The sequence below is a fragment of the Tupaia chinensis genome, unplaced genomic scaffold (genome assembly GCF_000334495.1).
Source record: "Tupaia chinensis unplaced genomic scaffold, TupChi_1.0 Scaffold000303_1, whole genome shotgun sequence".
Taxonomy (NCBI): Eukaryota; Metazoa; Chordata; class Mammalia; order Scandentia; family Tupaiidae; genus Tupaia; species Tupaia belangeri.
The window spans coordinates 1931494-1952231 of NW_006159793.1; the positions used below are offsets into that span (position 1 = coordinate 1931494).

General features: G+C 54.1%; 1 protein-coding gene across 2 annotated transcripts in view; it reads left to right on the forward strand.

Moving 5' to 3' along the window:
• The window catches only part of NDST1 (N-deacetylase and N-sulfotransferase 1), a 66695-nt gene that overhangs the window by 21746 nt on the left and 24211 nt on the right, over nucleotides 1-20738 (forward strand). For both annotated transcript variants that reach the window (XM_006150896.3, XM_014588748.2), the window contains exons 2-3: nucleotides 11291-12182; nucleotides 17858-18352. In XM_006150896.3, the coding sequence (XP_006150958.1) occupies nucleotides 11670-12182; nucleotides 17858-18352 (1008 nt within the window). In that variant the 5' untranslated portion in view covers nucleotides 11291-11669. The remainder of the gene's footprint in view (nucleotides 1-11290; nucleotides 12183-17857; nucleotides 18353-20738) is intronic.

Below are 20738 nucleotides of genomic sequence, written 5' to 3' on the forward strand. Positions count from 1 at the left end.
CTGCACGGGAGGCCAAGAGAAGCCAGGGCATAAAATGCTCTCTACTTCACTGGGCCGAAATGACAAACAAATGAGGGAATGATTGGGACAAGCTTGCTGTGGGGCCTGGCACACACCAAGCCCAGGAGGCATGCTGGTCACCGCTGTCCTTTGTGTTGCCCCTGCTAGCTGAGACCTCTTGCTTCTGACCGTCACTCCTGCCTCTCTCCTCTTCCTCGGCATGAGGCTCTGCCTGGGCCATGGAGGCAACCCCTCTTTCTGATGTGAGGTCTCAGGGTTGAGAGAAGGTGAGGACCCTCTAGTCGAGGGTCCGCTTTTCTGGGGCCTATAATGCCCTCTCTGCCAGGGCAGGCTTCCCCGAAAGGCAGAGCTCCGTGTGCTGGAGAAGCTGGCTCAGCAGCCCTGTAGCGTCGCCTGCAGGAAGCTTCTGTCCTGGGCCCAGACCTGGCTCAGGATTGCTGTGGAATGCTGAGCAGCAGGACCTGCCGGGTTACAGGTAGGGGCTGAGTGGGCTGGGAGGGTCCTAGCTCTCCCTCTGCCCAGCTGTGTGACTTCGAGGTGGTTCTTTGCCCTCTCTGAGCCTCAGTTTCCTTTCCTGTAAGTGACATGGCACACGGCAGTGACCCCACCCCTCAGTGTGAGTGTGAGAAAGCAGGGCGAGCTCGCCGCCCAGCCCTGGGGAGTTTGTGGCAGCTCAGTCAGTGCTGGCTGCTGCTTCCATGGTATTTGCAAGGAGATGTTCTGTTCCTTTTGAACGCCTGTGATCTGAACCTAAGAAAGCATGTTCAGCATGGATCTGACTCTGTCGTGGGCAGATTTGGGGGCTGGGTGGAGAGAGAGCCCTATTTTGGGAAGCGTCAGGGGCCAGCGAATAGCACGCCCTGAGATGGGCCTTTCAGTCTTGGCCTGCATTAGGAGCCTCGGTGGGACTGGAGGGAAGGGGAGCTTGTCCTTGGGAGGGGAGGGCAGCTGGTCCTGACCTGTCTTGTCATCCACACAGCCCCCGCCCCCTGGGCTGTGCAGTTTGTTTGCTTGGTAAACCCTTTCTTCAGAGCTGGTACAAAGGTAAACTCTCAACTCAGGCCCTGTTGGACGAAAGACAAATTCTCAACAAGTGGGGTCTGAGTTTCTGAGGTTTTCTGCTGGGCCTTCCCTGCCAGGGAGCCCAGAACAGATTCCCAAGTCGAGCACCAGGGAGTGAACCAGTGCTTTGTGCTTTGTTTGCTTGTTGATTGATGGATGGTTGGTGGGGCCGCATCCAAGAAGGATCATTAGAGGCCGCTGTGATGTTAAAACACACATAAAATGGATGAAAACAAAACTAGAAAGAGCCATTCCCAAAGAGAAGAGAGTGGGCTGTGCGGGGCACCTGGCAGTGGTGGCCGTCTCAGGTGGACGTAGGGAATGAGGGCGCCCAGTGGCGGTGAGGTGCTCAGTCCTCACCACCCCCTCTGCAGGCTGGGCAAGTCCCCGCCGTCTCTGGGCCTCAGTTCCTCAGCTGTAAGATGAGGGGATGTAGGTCATAGTGCTGTTGGGAGGGTGAAATACTAGCTTGTAATACAGACATATGGTGTCTAAAAATGGGAGTTAACATTATGAATACACTCAGCTCGGAGATTCCTCGTCGCAGATTCAAAGAGGGGGCGGTAAGTGGCAAGGGCACGTTGTTCTGAGCACCTGCAGGGGTAGGAGGGCAGGAGAGGGCTCCTCCTGGAAAGCTCTGGTGAAGCTGGAGACCAGATTCCAGTTGCCGCTGACACCTGGCAGCCTTATACCAGCCTTTCAAGGGGGAGGACAGGGCAGGATTGCTCAGCTAGGACTTCTGAAATCCACAGCAGGGGAACTGACTCCCAGCTGAGGCTGGCTTCCAAGAGGATGGGCAGGGCTTTAATGGATACCAAAACGGGCTGAGGTAGGTAGGAGTGGGGCAGGCTGGCCCAATGCCAGGGAATCCTTTCTTCCCCGGGCCTTGATGCCCCAGTGTGCTCACCGTAGGGTGGCTGCACTTGGTGACTCTGCTGCCCTGTGACTTGGAGCCAGACCCTCTGACAGTCCCTGGTGGTGGCAGCCCTGGACTCCCAGGGTGATTGATAGACAGCAGCTTGGCCTCCTGCCAGGCAGCACTGAGGGGGGGGGTGAAGGGGGATGGGGCGTGTGGTGGATTCCGGCAGAGAAGGGATTTGCTTCTGGTCGGCCTCCCAGGGGTGTAATTGCACTGGAGAAACCCCCGCGCAGCTGGGAAGCAAATGTGGAGGATTTTCTTTGCTGTGCTGGACATGGTGGGTGGGGCCGACTGGGGCAGGGTGGCTGGTGGAGCTGGGCAGCTGTGGGGTGTGGCCGGGTGGCTGACGGTGGCGTGACTGTGCTGGGGGTGTGGCAGGCTGGGAGGTGCCAGGTCAGCTGTGGGGAGTGGCCCTGAGTGCATGTGGGGCTACCAGTGCCTGGGCCTGCAGCCGTCGCTCCTCTCCCTCCGCCCTGCGGTCCCTGCCCAAGCCTGGGGAACCCACTGACATACTTTTGAGCCAGCTTGCAGGGCTCTTCCTGCCCTGACCTCTTCTCACCCCCACAGCCAGTACACATGCGGCCCGCGTGCCTGTGATGGCATCTTCTGAGCATGTCAGTGCTGCACGAGTTTGCCCATGCGTTCATGTGCATGTGAGTTTGTGCGTATGCGTGTATGTGCATGCGTGTGTGCGTGCATATGTGTATGTGGCGGGGAGGGGCTTTTGGGGGCATCATCAGGCACGGGTCAGGCCAGGAACTGAACATGGGCCAGGTGAGTATCAGGGTTGTGGGGACCTTTCCCACCCACCGTGAAACAGCATCACCTGTCCTAAGACCTTAGAGCCCAAAGGCATTTAGAAGCCTCTCTGGCAAGGTCTTGGTGCCCAGGGCATCGTGTGCCTGACGCCATGCTGGGCATCTCCCAGGGCACCAGAGGTGTTGGATAAAGACGGATGGGGGCAGGGGACAGACCGTTCCCTCGTTCCCAACTCTGTTATCGCAGACCTTCCTCTTCTTCCTGGGCTCGCTCTCTCCCCCTTCTCCCCTTCAGCCGACTTCCCTTCCTCTCTCTGCGTCCACTATTAATTTCATATGTGGCCTTAGGCCAGTTCCTTCCTGAGCCTCTGTTTCCAAATCTGTTAAAGAGAGAGTCATCTTATTAGCCTCTGTGACCGTGTACTAGGCCCTGGGCTGAGTGTTTCACATACACCCTCTTGTCCACAGCAGCCCCACGGGATGGACGAGTGGTATGAACCCTCTTTGACAGTTGGAGGCAGTTGGAGGCTCAGAGAGGTTGAGAGATTTGCTCCAAGGTCGTAAAGCTAGTAAATAACGAAGCCAAGACTGAAGCTCAGGCTCAGGCTTCAGTCTGAGCCCCTGAACAGCTGATAGCCATCGCCCTCACTCCGTGCCTTAGGCTGTTAGGATGAAATGGGACGAAGTGCACCGCCCTTCCCAGGAGGCCCACGAGCTCACAGTAGGCGGCACACACACGTGAAGGGCACGGTCTCTGTGGCTGCTCTCAGGGAACACTTGGTCTCACTCTTGGAGCCCACGCCCTCATCCACGTCTGAGCTGGACCTCCTTCCCTGATCCCGGTCTCCGCAGGGAGGCTCTTGTGCCTCTGCCCCTACCTCTTACAGGTCCTGGGAAGGACTGTGGGGAACCGGAGCACTGTTGGATGGAGGTGGGGAAGAAGTGACTTTCAACTCTACAGCAGTGGCCACAGTTACTGTGGTATTTCCCGAAAGTGTGGCGTTGCCATGGCGTCTCCTTGACGACCAGAGCATCTCATTCATTATCCCCAGCACCTTGGCAGGGAAAGCTAGGGCTAGGGCTGGGAGAGCGCAGTGGGAGCCTGGCTGAGGGCTGGAGGCCGCCATGGCCGAGGTGCCCCCGTGCTCCCCCCTACCCCAGCCACGGTGTCGCTGCAGCCTCTGGAGCTTTCTCTCCCGCGTGGTCTGGGTTCACATTTCAGCACTAGCTGTGTGATTTGGGGGAAATGGCTTAACCCCCTCAAGCCTCATCCTCCCGAGTGTCAACGTGCATAATGATAGTATTAGTTTAAGGATCGAATCAAATAAGGGATGAGAAGTGCTTAGCACAGTGCCAGGCTCCTAGCTCAAGGTGTGGTAGCAGTATTAATAAGGATAATTATAATAATGTTGTTGCTATTTTATTATAGGAACCCCTGGGTTTCCCAGAGGAATAAAAGACTAGACTTAAAGCCAGGAGGGAAGCCTGTTAAAGTCAGGATGCAGCACGGCACCTCAGAGCTGTGTCTCTTCTTACCTGTGAATCGGGAATAATGACAGCTCTCATTCATGTGTGGCCTAAGCCCTCCACCAGGACCGGCCTGGGGGGAAGGGAAGGCAAGGAGACTGCTCTGCTGAGGGCCTCCATGTGCCAGGGGTCGGGCAGGGCCTGTGTGGCCAGAGGCCGCTGTCCTGGTCCTGCCCTGAGGAACTACAGGCTGCAGGAGGCAGAGCCGTGTATGGAAACACAGGTGTCTCTGCGTGGCCCACGCGCTGTGCCCTCACCCCACGGTATCCAGCTCTCTCTGGGGACAAGGACTATTTTGCCCCCTTTATGGCCTGGGTTTTGTCACAATGATTTCTCTGGCCTCCTGGTACAGTTGGGAACTGGACAAGAAACTCAGTGAGGGAAGAAGCTGTGAGACTGTGGAGGGAGAGGGTAACTGTCCCCTGGAGGACACGTGATCCCTCCGAGCCCTTGGGCATTCCAGGTGCCCCTGATGAGGGTGGCAGGGACGTGTGCCTGTGTCATTAGAATGTGCCCTTTTCAAAGGGAAGTTCTGAACACTATGTGAAATCTCCTGATTTTGAAGTGTTGATAAGTCATTCCAAATTAAGGGAAAATGCTATACATGCCAAAGAAAATATTATCTGTGTTCCATTTTGGCCCGAGGTTCCTGGTTTCCAGCCTCTGCACTGTCGCGTGGGGCCAGAGTGGGAGCCTGAGGCTTGGGATTTGGGCAGGAGGTGGGTGGTGGCTGGAGATGACTTCAGAGAGGTGATGGAACATTGGAACTGGGATCTGGAAGGATGAGTAAGTGTCCCAAGGGGCTGGGGGAGGTGTTTCAGGCAGTGGGAGCCCCATCAGTGCAGGCCTTGACCAAGGTGGAGACTGGCTGGGTGAGGCTGGGGTTTAGGGGAAGCAGCTGGTGTTGTCAGCAAACCTAGGCAGGCCCAGGGTCATGGGGGGAGCTGAGGCCTCACCTCCGGCTGTCTTTGAGGCTGTAAGGAGCGCCCTGAATGGCTGGCTGCAGCCTCCCATGAGCTGCACTGGAGCTGTTGGTGGTCAGCACTTTGTTTTTGAAACAATCGGCCATCCCATTCTACAGGATTTGGCCTTCTCTGGGGGCAAGAACTCCTTTGCCCTCTCCGGCCTGGGGTTTTGTTTGTTTGTTTGGGTGGTTTGGTTGGTTGTTTTTTAAATCTGTTTATTTGTTGTGATTATCAAGCCTCCGGGTCCAGGACTCAAACCGCTGCCAACCACCACGGCACCTGCTGGCTTCTGGCCTGCGTTTTGCCTTGACCTTTCACTGGTCTCCTGGCCTCTGTCTGGCCCTGCCATCCTTCCAGCTCCCAGGAAGGGCCACAGCCTCCACTGGGGATCCATTTCTGGAGTTGGGAAGAGGAGGACCCACCGTTGGGGCACCTGGGCCCCATCATAGGAGGAGCAGGCATGCTTCCTCAGACCTCGCCCTCCCTCTGTGAAGTTAGATGCTCCCCTGTGCTCCACCCCAGGCCATCAGAAGCTGGCTCCTGACATGGGCTGGAAAGTGCTTTGTGAGCTGAGCCGTCATCCGCGTGGGGAAGGATTGCTGTGAGTGTGTGAAAGAGACAACAGGTGTGTGTGCCGATAGCAGCTGGCCGTGACCCGGCACTGCGTGCCAGGTGTGCACCGAGCGCCTCCGGAACCCTCACAGCCTTGGAGGGGGTGTAAAATGTTCCTGTTTTACAAATTAAGAAACTGCGACACTGAGGAATTAAATAGCTTGCCCAGGATTCCACGGCACTAAGTGGTGGGTCTTGAGTTTGACCGAAGCCACCATGTTATCAATAGGCTTCATTGGTCTAGGACCTTGGGTCCATGGTTGGGCTGGGGAAGGTCTGAACTTGAAATCATCAGCATTTTCCCGTGTGTGTGTGTGTGTGTGTGTGTGTGTGTATAAAAATGTTTATTTTTTGATGGGGGGAGAGAGAGAGCAGGCATGCTTCCTCAGACCTCGCCCTCCCTCTGTGAAGTTAGATGCTCCCCTGTGCTCCACCCCAGGCCATCAGAAGCTGGCTCCTGACATGGGCTGGAAAGTGCTTTGTGAGCTGAGCCGTCATCCGCGTGGGGAAGGATTGCTGTGAGTGTGTGAAAGAGACAACAGGTGTGTGTGCCGATAGCAGCTGGCCGTGACCCGGCACTGCGTGCCAGGTGTGCACCGAGCGCCTCCGGAACCCTCACAGCCTTGGAGGGGGTGTAAAATGTTCCTGTTTTACAAATTAAGAAACTGCGACACTGAGGAATTAAATAGCTTGCCCAGGATTCCACGGCACTAAGTGGTGGGTCTTGAGTTTGACCGAAGCCACCATGTTATCAATAGGCTTCATTGGTCTAGGACCTTGGGTCCATGGTTGGGCTGGGGAAGGTCTGAACTTGAAATCATCAGCATTTTCCCATGTGTGTGTGTGTGTGTGTGTGTGTGTATAAAAGTTTATCTTTTGATGGGGGGAGAGAGAGAGACCAGAACCCACGATAGGGTCTCAGCCTACCTCCCAGCCTTCTGTTCTGCCAGGATCGTGGACACACCTGATGTGTTCAGGTCAACCCTGGATTGGAACCCTGGGCCTCCCCATGTGGTCCAGGATTGCTCAGCTGTGCCCTAGTATCTGTACCACTACGGGTAGAACAAATCTAGCTATCTGTATAATTTTTAATTTAATTAATTTGTTTTGAGAGGTTTTCGCCTTAGTGCACATGCACTCACCAGAAAGAGAAAAAGAGACAGTGAGAGGGAAAGTGAGAAATCATCCCTCAGGGAGTATGGCCACACCGTAATCCCTTCTCAAAGAGGAGTTATTCTGAATTGACTGAAAAAACTTTTGAGTTGATGGTTGATAGAATTTACATTTAGTAGACTAAGAATTTTTCCATCATCAAGAATAATGAGAAAATTGAGTTACAATTCTGGATTTCAGTTTGAAGCCTGAGAAATTTCTGTCCATCACATTCAATATATCTAAATGGTATCACCGGGTCCAGGACTCGAACTGCAGTCGAGTACATGGGAGTCCAGTGACATAGCCATCACGCCAACTGCTGGTCCCCATAACATGATTTTCAAGCCACCGGGTCTGGGATTCGAATTGTAGTCAGTCATGCAGGAGTCTAATGATGTAACTGCTATCTATATAATTTTTTAATAAGAAGTTTGCTGGAAGGCACATGTGCTTGCTGGAGAGAGGGAGAAAAAGAAGAGAGACAGAGAGAGAAAACACCCTCCACAAGAGATGGCCACGCCTCAATCCCTTCTTTATTCTCCTCTTGGTATTTTGGGCATGCACACAAATATGCCAAGTGTGATTTTCTTTTTTTAAGAGAGAAATTTTTGCTATAGGGCATGTGCACTTGCCAGAGAGACAGAGAGAGAGACAGAAAGCAAGAAGTGATCCCTCAGGGGGTATGGCCATGCCTCAATCCCTTTTCCCCAGTCTCCTCTCAAGCTTTTGGGCATACACACACACAGGTGCCTGAGGTGTTTTAAGCCGCCGGGTCTAGGACTCGAACCACAGTTGTCTGCATGGGAGTCCAATGACGCAACTGTTATGCCACCTGCTTGTCTCCCCAGTGTAACTGTCAAACTGCCTGGTCTAGGATTCAAACCATGAAGTTAGCCGTGTGGGATCCAGTGCCTTAATTATCACACCCCCAACTGGTCCATTGTATATATGTTTTTAATAGATTTTATTTTTTAGAGCAGTTTTAGGTTCATAATGAAAGTGAAGGGAAGGTACAGAGATCTCCCGGCACTCCTGCCCCTACACACCGCCTCCCCCGTTTTCACATTTTCATCAGCACCCCCTCCGCCCCAGTGGTACATTCCTTACGACTGACAAAACACTGATGAGTCCTTATCACCCCGGACTGTGATTTACATTTGCATTCACTCTTGGAGGTTTATGTCCTGCAGATTTGGACAAATGCATGTGACACGCATCCACCAATGTGCCATCCTACAGAGTAGCTGCACTGCCCTGCAGATCCACTGTGTCCTGCCGATTCGTCTCCCCAACCCCCACTCTGGCAACTAAGTGTGTTCTTTTAATGTGCGTGTTTTTGTTTTTTTTTTATATCTGAGAAACGTTGTCAGATTCCCACAGGGGTCCCTGACCCCCGGATGCCTAAGCCCGAGGACTGCACCATTAACATGATGAAAGGCTGTTACTGGGATAGACAGGGTCAGTGACCACAGCACTCGGGCCTGCGAGGAGTGGCTGACTGCTCTCTTCCTCTTCCGTGGGGTTGTGTAGCCCGTGAGGGTATGGCACGGGCAGGGCATCCCTCCCTCCCTCCTCACTGTGCTTCTGTCCTGACCCAGGGCCAAGGGGTGGGGCTTGGCTGTGCCCACAGGCTGCCCTACCAGTGGTAAATGGGACATGAGTTCACTCTGGGCATAAACAGGACCAGTCACTCCAGCCCTCCTGGCTCTGCCTAGGACACCTGCCCCTTCTTCCCCTGTCTCAGCTAGAATTGCAGGGAGTCCTTGAGAATTGCTGCGTACCCCCTCACCTCCACATTAAGGCATGTGCCCTCCCTTCTCCCTTGCCTTGGCCAGCCTTTCCTTGTTTGGGGGGAGTATAGTTTGTTTTTTGTTGTTGTCGTTTGTTTGGTTTTTTTAGTTTGCTGTAGAGTGCGTGTGCTCACCGGAGAGACAGGGGAAGTGAGAAATCACTCACTGTGGATGCCCAGAGGGGATGGCCACACCACAGTCCCTTCTCCAATCTCCTCTTGGGACTTCAGGCATGCAAGCACATGCGCCTGGCATGATTTTCAAGGCCTGGGTCTGGGACTCTAACCATGCAGTCAACCTTGTGGGATCCTGCCATTTTAGCCTCCATGCACCTGTTGCCCAGCCTTCCCTTGTTTGCTTAGCTCAGCTGCTATTTCCTCAAAAGCCTTCCCCAGTCCACCCCCTTCCCCTTTCCAGAGGCACTAAGTACCCGTAGCTCTCCCAGACACTCTGCTTTCCCCTCTGTCACACGGTCGCCTGCATTGTAGGTGCCCATTTTCTTGGCTGCTTCTGGCTCCCCAGGTTGCTGGCACACAGTGGGGACTGAAATGTGAAAGAGCGGAGGCGGGAGAGCCCTGAGGGGGTTCCCTGGCCCAAGCTCCGGCTAACAGGCAGGAAGTGCAGAGAGAGAGAGGGTGTGTTTGGGGTCACATAGCATGTCACGGCAGAGCTGGGACCAGGCCTGTCTGTCCCAGCTGTCTCATTTCACAAACAAAACATGGAAAATAAAAACCACCCAGAGATAATCGGTATTAACAGTTTGTTTTATATTTAGCACAAGTTTTAGCCTTTGCATAAAAATGTTTAACGGGGCCGCATGGCAACACAGCGGTAAACTTGATGCCCTGTGAGGAAATCCCGCTTATGGGAAGATCCCTGGTTCAAGCCCGGAGACCCCTCGAGTAGGGCTGAGCATACCTTGGCCATGATCTGGAACTGGTAGAAGGTGGGGGCGGTTGCAGTGTCAAGACTTTATTAGGGGTGGCCTCTCTTTCTTTCTTGTTCATGGAAGAAAGAAACTTTAACAATGTTTAACAAAAATATGACTATACATACAGTTTTATAAACATTTTTCGCTTTAACTCTTATACATGGTAGTCCTACTCCTGTGTCAGTAAATGTCTTCTTTGACATACTGTGAATGGCTGCCTAGAATTCCATCACATGCATGCATTATAAATTCTAAAGACAATCCCCTATTGTTGGGCATTTGCTATTATCAGCTGCGCTGGGATTCACATTCTTGTGCGGGAATCTTTACTCACTCTAGGATAGATTCCTAGAAGCGTACCTGCTGGGACCCGCCGGCATGCTGCACTCGGGCCGAGCACACGAGCACACCGTGTAGTTTTGGGACTGGGAGATGCTTGAATTCCGCCCCCCCCCAGCCCTTGAGCTGGCTCTCACACCTCTCCCTCTGAGTTCTGGCTATGGGAGTGCGCCTGCTAGCTTTCAGCAGTTGTGACTGATAGGGAGCTGCTCCTGGCATTGCTGGGAAATAGATTGGACTCGTGGTTATGGGATTGGTCTCATGTAGATTGGACTGATGGTTAAGGGAGACTGGAGGGCTGTCTTTGGGGTTGCTGTTGGGGTAAGGGAATTCAGCCTTGGTGCAGTGTGTGTGGGTCTTCCTGAACTCGCTCTAGTGAGAAAGGTGCAGGTGGCATGGCCTGGGTGTGTGTGTGGAGGGGTGTTTCAGGCTGAGGGGGAGTCTGGAGCCCAGCTCTGGCTGGGTGGACAGAAGGCCCATCTGCGGGGGAAGCCTTCCCACCTGTGCCCTGGCAAGCTCAGGTCCTCAGGCTGGAGTTTGTTCATCTGGTGTCCTAGGCTGCTGTGTGTACCTGCATGTGCCCCCAGGATGAGAGATGCCTGCTTGCATTTAGGACAGGTAGTGACACCTGCCACCTCTGAGTGTCTCTTGCCCCACACCCCTCAGACATTCACTCAGTTAACCCTCGGCACCGCAGGGTCTCCCCTCGGTCTTTCTTGTACAGCCAAGGCACAGCTGCTTCTGCTGGAGACTCCGCCTTTTCCTCTGTGGAATGGGGCTGCTGGGCTCGTGCAGGGAGAGAAAGGGACAGAGAAGCAGGGGGGAGATGGTGAGGACGCGGTTATTTGGTTGTGATTTGGAATTCCACCTCTAGCTTGCAGGCTTTACAGACATTTATTGTCTCGCTCTGTCCTTTCTGCTTCTGAATCTTTCTTGGCCTTGTTGCTAAGACAATAGCAGCTACCACCTGCAAATGTCATTTGCTAGGTACTGCTCTGCACGATTTATACACAGCTGGGCTTAACTCTCCAGCTCCGTGGGAGGTGGGTACTGTTGTTGGAGGTGGTCTGTCCTGTTCCACACAGGGGGAAACTGAGAGCTTGCCCTCAATCATGCCACCAGCACTGGAACTTGGGCCCACCTGGTCAGGTTCAGTGTGCCCACAGTCACCGATCCCCAAGCCCACACTGATTCTCCTGTTCTTTCCACAGCCTTAACCCTGTGGACCTCACCGAGCGAGCAGCATGCGGCACCTTCAGGCCCACCCAGTCTCTTCTGGCTCACTGTCCAGCACCCCCAGGAGGCCCTGACGCCCTGGGGCACTTCTGCTCTGTGCAGGACCACGAGGGAGTTTGCCATGGTGACATAAAGGGGCGCAGAGGAAGGAAGGAGTGCGACCAGCCTGCGGACTGCGCCCCTGGCTGGGAGGAAGGGCCGGGGGCCCTTCCACGCCCGCTGCCCCCTGAGGGCCTTGCTTCCTAAGTCTCTGTGAATTTGTTGGTCGCCAGACGACTCCTGTGTCTCCTGTGCGGGGCGTCGGGGTGGCCAGGGCAGGCCAGGCCTCCGGTGGCCACGGGCTCGGAGGCCAGGATGCCTGCCCTGGCGTGCCTCCGCAGACTGTGCCGGCACGTGTCCCCGCAGGCTGTCCTGTTCCTGCTCTTCATCTTCTGCCTGTTCAGCGTTTTTGTCTCGGCCTACTACCTGTATGGCTGGAAGCGGGGCCTGGAGCCCTCGGCAGATGCCCCGGAGCCCGACTGTGGGGACCCGCCCCCTGTGGCCCCCAGTCGCCTGCTGCCACTCAAGCCCGTGCAGGCCGCCGCTCCTTCCCGCACGGACCCACTGGTGCTGGTGTTCGTGGAGAGCCTCTACTCGCAGCTGGGCCAGGAGGTCGTGGCCATCCTGGAGTCCAGCCGCTTCAAGTACCGCACAGAGATTGCTCCGGGCAAGGGCGACATGCCCACGCTCACCGACAAGGGCCGTGGCCGGTTCGCCCTCATCATCTATGAGAACATCCTCAAGTACGTCAACCTGGACGCCTGGAACCGGGAGCTGCTGGACAAGTACTGCGTGGCCTACGGTGTGGGCATCATTGGCTTCTTCAAGGTACGCAGGGCAGGACCCTGGAGCTCAGAGCACCAGCTCCGCACTTGCTCACCCACGCCTGGCTTTTCTCACCTGTGAAATGGGATGTGCCCGGTTTGCAGATGTGCAAACCAAGGTGTGGGGATTTCGTTACTTATCTGAGGCTATGCAGCCTGGGGTGAGCAAGCTGAGATTTGAACCCAGGTGGTCTGGGCTGTCCACACCCACACACTCCTGTTGGCTCAGGTGGTGTGTGGATTTCATGCACCTCCCAAACCAGAGCTAGTTTGCTGGGGGAGAAAGGAGAAAAAGAACTCAAGCTGGGCCAGAGGGATCCCCAGGATGATCACGGGAATTGGGGTCCTTGCTGAAAGGGTGTCATGGAGAATCTGTCCTTGGAAGGGCAGGTCAGGAAGGGCGGATGGGGGATCCAGAAACTGACTGCAAGATGACACCAGGCACTATCTGGGGCTCTAGCTGGGCCCCTTGAGGGGCATCTGCTCCTTCTTTCAATAAATACTTAGCACTTCAGGGTCCTGGGTCCTGTTCAGGCACCAGAGACACAGAGGTGATGGAAATGTCCAGCGTCCTGTATGAGGGGTGGGTGACAGGCGTGACCAGATACACAGCACGTGGCAGGTGGTGACAAGTGCAAGAAGCAGCAAAGCAGGGAAGGGCACAGAGGGCCATGGGTGTGAGAGGTTGGCGCTGGCTTTGACAGGATGGCCAGGGAAGCCGTCTTCAATAAAGGGACCGAAGGAGGAAGGGGAGACGGTGTGTGGCTCTCTGTGCAGACCCTTCCAGGCAGGAGGGACGGTGAGCACTCAGGTCCTGAAGCAGACACTTACTTGGCACAAGCGAGGAGAAGGGACAGGAGCTGAGTCTAAAGTGGCCCGTGTCCACTGCCAGCTGCCCACTTGTCCTGCCCCACCTTCCTGGCCCACCTGGGCACCAGGCGCTGTGCACAGTCTGGTGGGTGCTGGTCTAGTCAAGGGTTTCCCATGCACGTTCTTTCGTGCACTAATGCAGCAGGAGGCTCTGCCTCAAAAGGGATTGCCAGCTAAGAAATGGAAGGCCCTGGGAAGTCCTTCAGGGGAGCAGCCCGGTGAGATTTGTGCCCCAGCTGGTCTGATCTTGAAACCCTTTCTTTTCCAGAGCACCCTCTGGGGAACACTGGCCTGGTTTATGGTTTGACGATGGCATAAAGTCAGACTGTCTCCATTGTCTGCTTCTTCTTTTCTCCTGGACTCTGTCCGCTTTCCAACTACCGTGAACTTCATGTTTGATCAGAGCTCCGGGCTGTGGGGCATCAGAATATCCCACATTTATTGAGTGTCCACTCGGCCCCATTTACTGTCTGCATGCTTTATGTGAACTAACCCTCTTCATGCTAATAAATCGTCCACTTGACTTAAGAGAGAAAAAACAGAGGTAAAAAGAGGTTAAGAAATGTGCCCAATCTCACATCCCTAGTAGAGACCTAAGGGTTGACCAGTAGCCTGACTCCAGAGACCTGAGTCTTACCCCACTGTGTGATGAGTCCAGGAGCCTCACAGGCCATTTATTTAAGTCACCTCAGAGGCCACAGCCAGTGTACAGGGCTCCTACAGTCCCTGGAGACCAGGCAGGGGTTGGGGGGATTGGTACAATTGGTACAGTGAAACTGAAACCATCTCTAGCCTCAATTCCTTGCTTTGCAGGTGAGCACGAGGCACTAGGGGGAGGAGGTATGCTCAGAGTCTCACTGTGGGTCATTGGCAATTCCGGGTCTTCTTGCTCTTCCTCCCCAGTTTTATAAGACCCCTTCCTGGTGAGAGCAGAGGCCTGTGATTTTGTGCTCAGATGCACGCCCCCTGGCGGTCAAGGTGCATTTTCAGCTTTTTCTGCAAAGCCAGCTTCTGCACTGTGCATTGGGCTTGGCAAGCCCAAGTGTGGACTCCAGGGATCCAGAGACTCACATTGCCCCTTTCCCACTGATGCTGGCTTCCCAAGGCAGTACAAGAGCTAGCAGTCCAGATCCCGGTTCTTCTTCCTGTTACTTAGAAGCGCAGTGGCCTTGGGCAGGATACTCACCCCATCGGTAAAGCGAGCCAGTTAGATCTCCTGCCTCATCGGACTCTGTTGAAGATTAAACATGACAATGGGTGGCAGCACCAAGCACAGTGCCTGGGAGCTGGAGCTACTCAGTAAGTGGCAGTTGTCATGATTTGTCATCTCCAAGCTCAGCACACAGCAGTGGAACACTTTGTCTGCCTTGTGGCTCTGACCGATGCAGACCCCTGTGCAGTCCTGGCAGGTGGGAATTGGGTCACCTTCGTCTGCTGTGCCTCAGCCTTGCCATTCCAGGTGTCCTGGGGTGGACACATCCTGGCAAAGCCGACCGAATCTCTCGTCGGGCCGTCATTAAGTGCCAGACACTGAGCTCGTTGCTCTTCAGGCGTTACATTTAATTCGCACAGCTCCTCTGTGAATTGTAACTTCATTTTCAGTTACAGACCCTAGACTCAAAAAGTCAAATGGCGTGGTCACAGTAACCATAGCTGGTAAACCACAAAGCTGAGCTTTGAAGCCAAGTTCCTTGCGTCTGACCCAATCAGAGGAGACGCACAAGAGCAAGTGACTGATGAGGCACCCGAGGCCCAGAGAGGAGACGTGGGTTCCCAAGGTCACCTAGCTAGTTAATCGTTAAGTGTGTGTACTGGGCCTCTGCCTTCCCATTCCCAGCTCAGTGTCTTCCTTCTTCTGCCTGGGTGACCCCCCTGGAAGGTCTGGGGGTTCTGGGGTAGTCCTCAGTGCTGAAGATCAGGAGGGATTTCCTTTCCAGTAGGTGAGGCCTGCAGCGAGGCCAGCCTCTGCGATGCCCAGGCTCTCCGGCCTTTCCCTGGCTCCTCCTTTCAGTGCTGACTGGGCAGGGCAGCGGCGTGTTGGCCTTCTCCCTTCCTTAATGGCTGGGCTGCTGGGGCAGCTGCCAGGACCTGGCAGTCAGCTCTGGGTCGGGGCTTTGAAATGAGATCCTCAGCACCCCTCAGTGTGGCTTTGCGGCCCACAGCTGGTGATGGATGGGCCTGAAATGTCTCTGGCCTCCACTGCCTTTTCCCCTAGGTAGCCAGACAACAGACAGCTTCCATCCTTGGCCAGTGCTGGCTTAGAGGTGTGGTGAGCCTGCAATGGGGCGGGTGGAGGTGACCTCAGGGTCGGGCTTGGCACAGGGCCTCAACACCTGAGGCTGGCTCAGGACAGGGCAGGGGTTTGGCAGGTCCTCGCAGTGTTTGGAGACTGTTTGGATGCAGGCTCCTTATCACAGTCTACAAGGCCAAGGCCCTACAGACTCTTTGTGAAGATTAGAAAAAAGTGCCGTGTGTAGGAGAGGTGAGTAAAAGGAACCCTTGTGAGTGGCCGCAGCTCTGCGCTGGGGCGCCAGGCTCGGCTGAGCGGCTGCCCTCTGTGCTGGGCTCCCCTGAGAAGCTCTCCCTACGTGCAGCCCTGTCTTCCTTTCCAGACACATCTGTGCCCTTCGTCCACCCCACTCATTTCCACACCGCAGCTTCATGGGTCTTTTAAAGTGCAAATCGGAACCTGTCACCATGTCGGCAGATCCTCTGATGCAGTCTTTGGTGGCTTCCTGCTGCCATTTCAAGCCTCCAGGGCCCTGAAGGTCTGGCCCTACCTGACCCTCCGCCTCATCTCCTCCCTTCCCATCACTCTGCTGGCTCCTTGCTGTTCTCTGCCCTGCCAAACCCTCTCCTACCTCAGGGCCTTTGCACTGCTGTTCTTGGAGCTCGGCCCTATCTTCCCTAGTTCATGCCTGCTCATTCTCTAAACGTTAGCTTGAAAGTCCCTTTGTCCGGGAGCCTCCCGAGCCAGCTGACTGCCCATAATCACTCTTCTGCAACCGGGAACGTCCTCTGTGTGGCCTGCACTGCTCTGAGGCCTGATGGTATCCCCATGGCTGTCTCTCTTCCCTGCTCAACTCTAAGGTTCATGAGGGCAGGGGCCATGTCTTTTTCTCCCTGGCACTTTATGCACCACCTGGTACAGTGAACAATTGTGACATGAACAAAGGAAGCCTTACTGACCAGCTCTCGTGCCAGGTCCTGGGGAGCTGTCTGCTCCTTTGCATTCAATTTAGAAATCTAGTTTCTTATCACATGCATGTGTGCCTCCACTGGGCGTCAAGCCTGTGCTGGGTGCCAGGGATCCAAAGGTGGAAACAGCGTGGCCCCTGCCCTCAGGGGGTTGTAGGCTGGTGGGAGGGTCCCTGGACAGGTACTGCACAGCTAGGGTGCAAAGTGCTACAGCTGCAGCTCTAATGTAGTTCCAGGGAGGCCAGTTGGAGGGGAGAATATCTGGGTTTTGAAGGATGAGCAGGACTTTGCTATGCCAAGAAGACAGACTAGAACTGTCATAGGAACAAGAAGCAGGTGTCTGGGGAAGAGGGACATGGCAGAGCTGTTTGCCCAGGGAAAAGGAGATAGCGGACTATCGAGCCTGTCTGCAGACCCCCAGGGAGCTGAGCAGCACAGGCCGTGGGAGGAGAAGGGAGGCAGAGACCCTGCCACTGCCAATAGCGACCAGGCGGGCACAAGAGCTCGGCTCCCTTGAGGGGGTGGCTTCGGGGGTGCTAGGGGCCTGTGAGGAGGTGGGAGTGCTGTGGGGCAGCGCATCTGTTCCCTCAGCCTCAGGCCCCTCTTCTCTGGTCTCCTACATTGGTATCCACATGAGATTTTTCCTGAAGAAAGCATTGTGTGGCAAACCCAATGGGGAACCGCCAAACAGCTGAGCCTGCTGGGTGTGGGTGCAGGCTTCTGGGCCAGATCTCCTAGGTGCAACTCATGGCTCTTCCTGACCACTGGGCAACTGAGGGCAGTGGTCCCCTCCAAGCCTCAGTTTCCTCATCTGTGAAGAGGACAAACAAGGCTGGTGTGAGGGCCATGTGAGCAGTGAATCATGCTGCAGGCCCAGTCCGAGCGCTTTGCCAGCTGTGCCAGCAACAGCACTGATCATCCTCCACTCCCTGGAGGTGTCAACTCTTCTCAGCCATGTTTTACAGCAGAGGTGACGTCTCTAGCCCAAGGCCAGGCAGTCTGATGATAGAAGTCATGCACTCATCTGCCAGACTGCGTCCTGTGTGATTAAACCCCCTGGGCTATCTCCTTATCTAAAAATGAGTGTGACAGGGCCAGCAGGTGGTGTAGTGGGTAAGGTGCTGGACTCCCAGATGGCTGACCACAGTTCAAGTCCCAGATTAAGAAGCTTGAAACTCACTCTGGGTGCACATGTGCGTATGCCCCAAATCCCAAGAGAATAATAGAAAAGAAAGGATTGCAGTGTGGCCATCCTCCCTGGGGGGTTATTTCTCATAATCCTCTGCCTCTGTCTGTCTCTCTGGCAAGCACACATGCCCTATAGCAAATATTTCGCTCTAAAAACAAAACAAAACAAAAAGAGGTATGATAGCAGTTTCTCTGTCATGAAACCGTTGGGAGATTTAACATGTTCTCGCATGCAAAGTGCACAGAACCTGGCCTACAGTCATCTGTGTTCACTCACATGTGGTGGTGGCAGGGGACGTGCAGCCCTCCACACATGCTGGTCCGTGTTGTCGATGTTACTGCTGTTTGTCTGCATCTAGATTCCATGTCCCTTGCAGTTCTGGATCTGATGGCTGTTTCCCCTCGCCTCCCTCCCTGGTGCAGGCCAATGAGAACAGCCTGCTGAGTGCACAGCTCAAGGGTTTCCCCCTGTTCCTGCACTCGAACCTGGGTCTGAAGGACTGCAGCATCAACCCCAAGTCCCCGCTGCTCTATGTGACACGGCCCAGCGAGGTGGAAAAGGGCGTGCTGCCCGGCGAGGACTGGACCGTGTTCCAGTCGAACCACTCCACCTACGAGCCGGTGCTGCTGGCCAAGACGCGCTCGTCGGAGACCATCCCGCACCTGGGGGCCGACGCCGGCCTGCACGCTGCGCTTCACGCCACCGTGGTGCAGGACCTGGGCCTCCACGACGGCATCCAGCGCGTGCTGTTCGGCAACAACCTCAACTTCTGGCTGCACAAGCTCGTTTTCGTTGACGCCGTGGCCTTCCTCACGGGTAAGCGCCTCTCGCTGCCTTTGGACCGCTATATCCTGGTGGACATCGATGACATCTTCGTGGGCAAGGAGGGCACACGCATGAAGGTGGAGGACGTGAAGGTATGGCCTGGGCGTTGGACCGGAAGTAGGGGCTGCGCAAAGTCCAGCCTCGCGCGTGCCCCATCAGGGTGCTGCCCTATGCGCATCTCCCCCGCCTGGTACTTACTTAAAGTACAGCCCCCACCCAACCTCGGCCCGTTCATTTATTAATTATCTTAGCAGAAGTAAATGGCATGTAAGATTTTTATTCAGATATTGAAGATAGAGGACCAAAACACAGAGATGGGGGCTGCGGGGTGGTGTTTATCTGCCTTTTAATCTAAGTGTGATTTTGCACCCTTAAAGAGGTTTCTGTTGTCCCAGCCTGTGGCACGTTGGTTAGGACAGCTGGATCCCACATGGCCAGCTGCAAGGTTCAAGTCCCAGACCTCATAGCTTGAAAAACACACAGGGCATGTATGAGTGCATACCCAAAATCCCAAGAGGAGAAAGAAGGAGAAGGGATTGCAATGTGGCCATCCCTCCACCGGGGGAGTGATTTCTCACTTCCCCTCTCTCTCTTTCTCAGTCTCTGTCTTTCTCTGGTAAATGCATGTATACTATAGCAAAACAAACAAACAAAATGAAAAATTGGGGCTAGCTGGTGGCATGGTGATTAGGGCAGCTGTATCCAACATGACCAACTGTGCAATTCGAGTCCCACACCTGGCAGCTTGAAAAACCCGCTGTCCCAAAATCCCAAGAGGGGAATGGAGGAGAAGGGATTGTGGCATGGCCATTCCTCCCGGGGAGTGATTTGTCACTTTCTCTCATTCTCTGTCTCTCTCTGGTGTGCTCACACGCCCTATAGAAAATTGAAACAAAGTGTTTATGTCAGGCCCAGCCTACCATGGGTGGTGCTACTACTGCTTGAGAGGCTGGAAGGTGCATGAGAGGCACAGGTTCAGTTCTGGACCAACCTCGCATTCCAGCATGATTATACCTGTTGGAACAATGGTTGGTTGGGAGGCCAGGCAGGAAGATCATGACATAGCAAGACCTTGTCAAAACCACCTATCTCTGTTTCTCTGGCTCTCTCTCTCCCTTCCCCCTTCTCTTTCCCAACTTATACAGGGGGAAAAATGTTTATGTTGATATAAGAGCATCTACCAGACTCTTAAAGTAAGAATGAGAGCTTGAATCATTAACAAGGCATATTTCAACTGAGATACATGCAGATCGTGGAATGCATGCGTTTAATTCAGATTGTGTTTACCAAACAAAACTGTTTGAAAGCACTTTGCAAACCACAACATTTTACACACATGTGAATTACCCCTGTGAAAGAAAAACTACGAACTGAATCGAGACCATGAAGTAATCATTAACACACAGTTTTCATCTAGTCACTATTTTACCTAAACTTATTTGCAAAGGAGACCATACCCTAGTGTAAATGAGAAATCAACCACGGGGTGCCATAAATAGAAGGCAACCATAACAATAAATCCAATGAAAACAAAACAGGGGATTACATCCTGGAGAGACACTGCAGCCTGCTGACCGTCTATCCTCTCTCACAGGAGATTAGCAAGTGTTAGAAACATTAGCACCAAACCAGAGCTTCGCTTTGATGTGGGTAGGAGGCTTTAAAAAGAGACTTCAAGAAGAATGCTTTGCTCCTGAGTAACTCTGGCTTATTGTGCCTTGTCAGCCCTCTGGATTCACTGGGAGGGATGCCCCTCAGGCTAAGGAGGAAGGTCCTGGTGTTTGATTCCCTTGCTTGGTCAGTAGTGAACTCTCTTCCTTACTCTCCAGAGAACATGGTTGGTGGCCATGGGGGCAGGCACTGTCAGGGGAGTCAAAACTGAAGATGAGTCAGGTTCCAGTTTGACCTTAATTGACTGACTAGGTGACCTGGGCACATACTTTACCATCTCTGAGCCTCAACTATAAAAAGAGGAGCTGGGACCAGCAGTTAGCATACTGGCTATGTTGCTGGACTCCCATGTAGCCGCCCATGGTTCGAGTTCCGGACATGGTGGGTAAAACTCACGCCGGGTACGTGTGCATGAGTGGCCAAGATCCCGAGAGGAGAATGGAGAAGGGATCAGGTTAAGGTTAGGGTTAGGGTTACGGTTAGGTCTAGTGTTTGAGTTAGGGTTAGGTTAGGTTTGGGGATAGGTTTAGGGTATAAGATTAAGGTTAGGGTTAGATTTAGGTTTAGTGTTAGGGTTTGAGTTAAAGTCTGGGTTAGGATAGGGTTGGCGTTAGGGTTAGGGTGTAGGATTAGGGTTAGGGTTAGGTCTACGTTTGAGTTATAGTTAGGGTTAGGTTAGGTTTGGGGTTAGGGTATAAGATTAGGGTAAGGGTTAGATGTAGGTTTAGTGTTAGGGTTTGAGTTTGAGTCTGGGTTAGGTTAGGGTTGGGGTTAGAGTGAGGGTGTAGGGTTAGGGGTTAGGTCTAG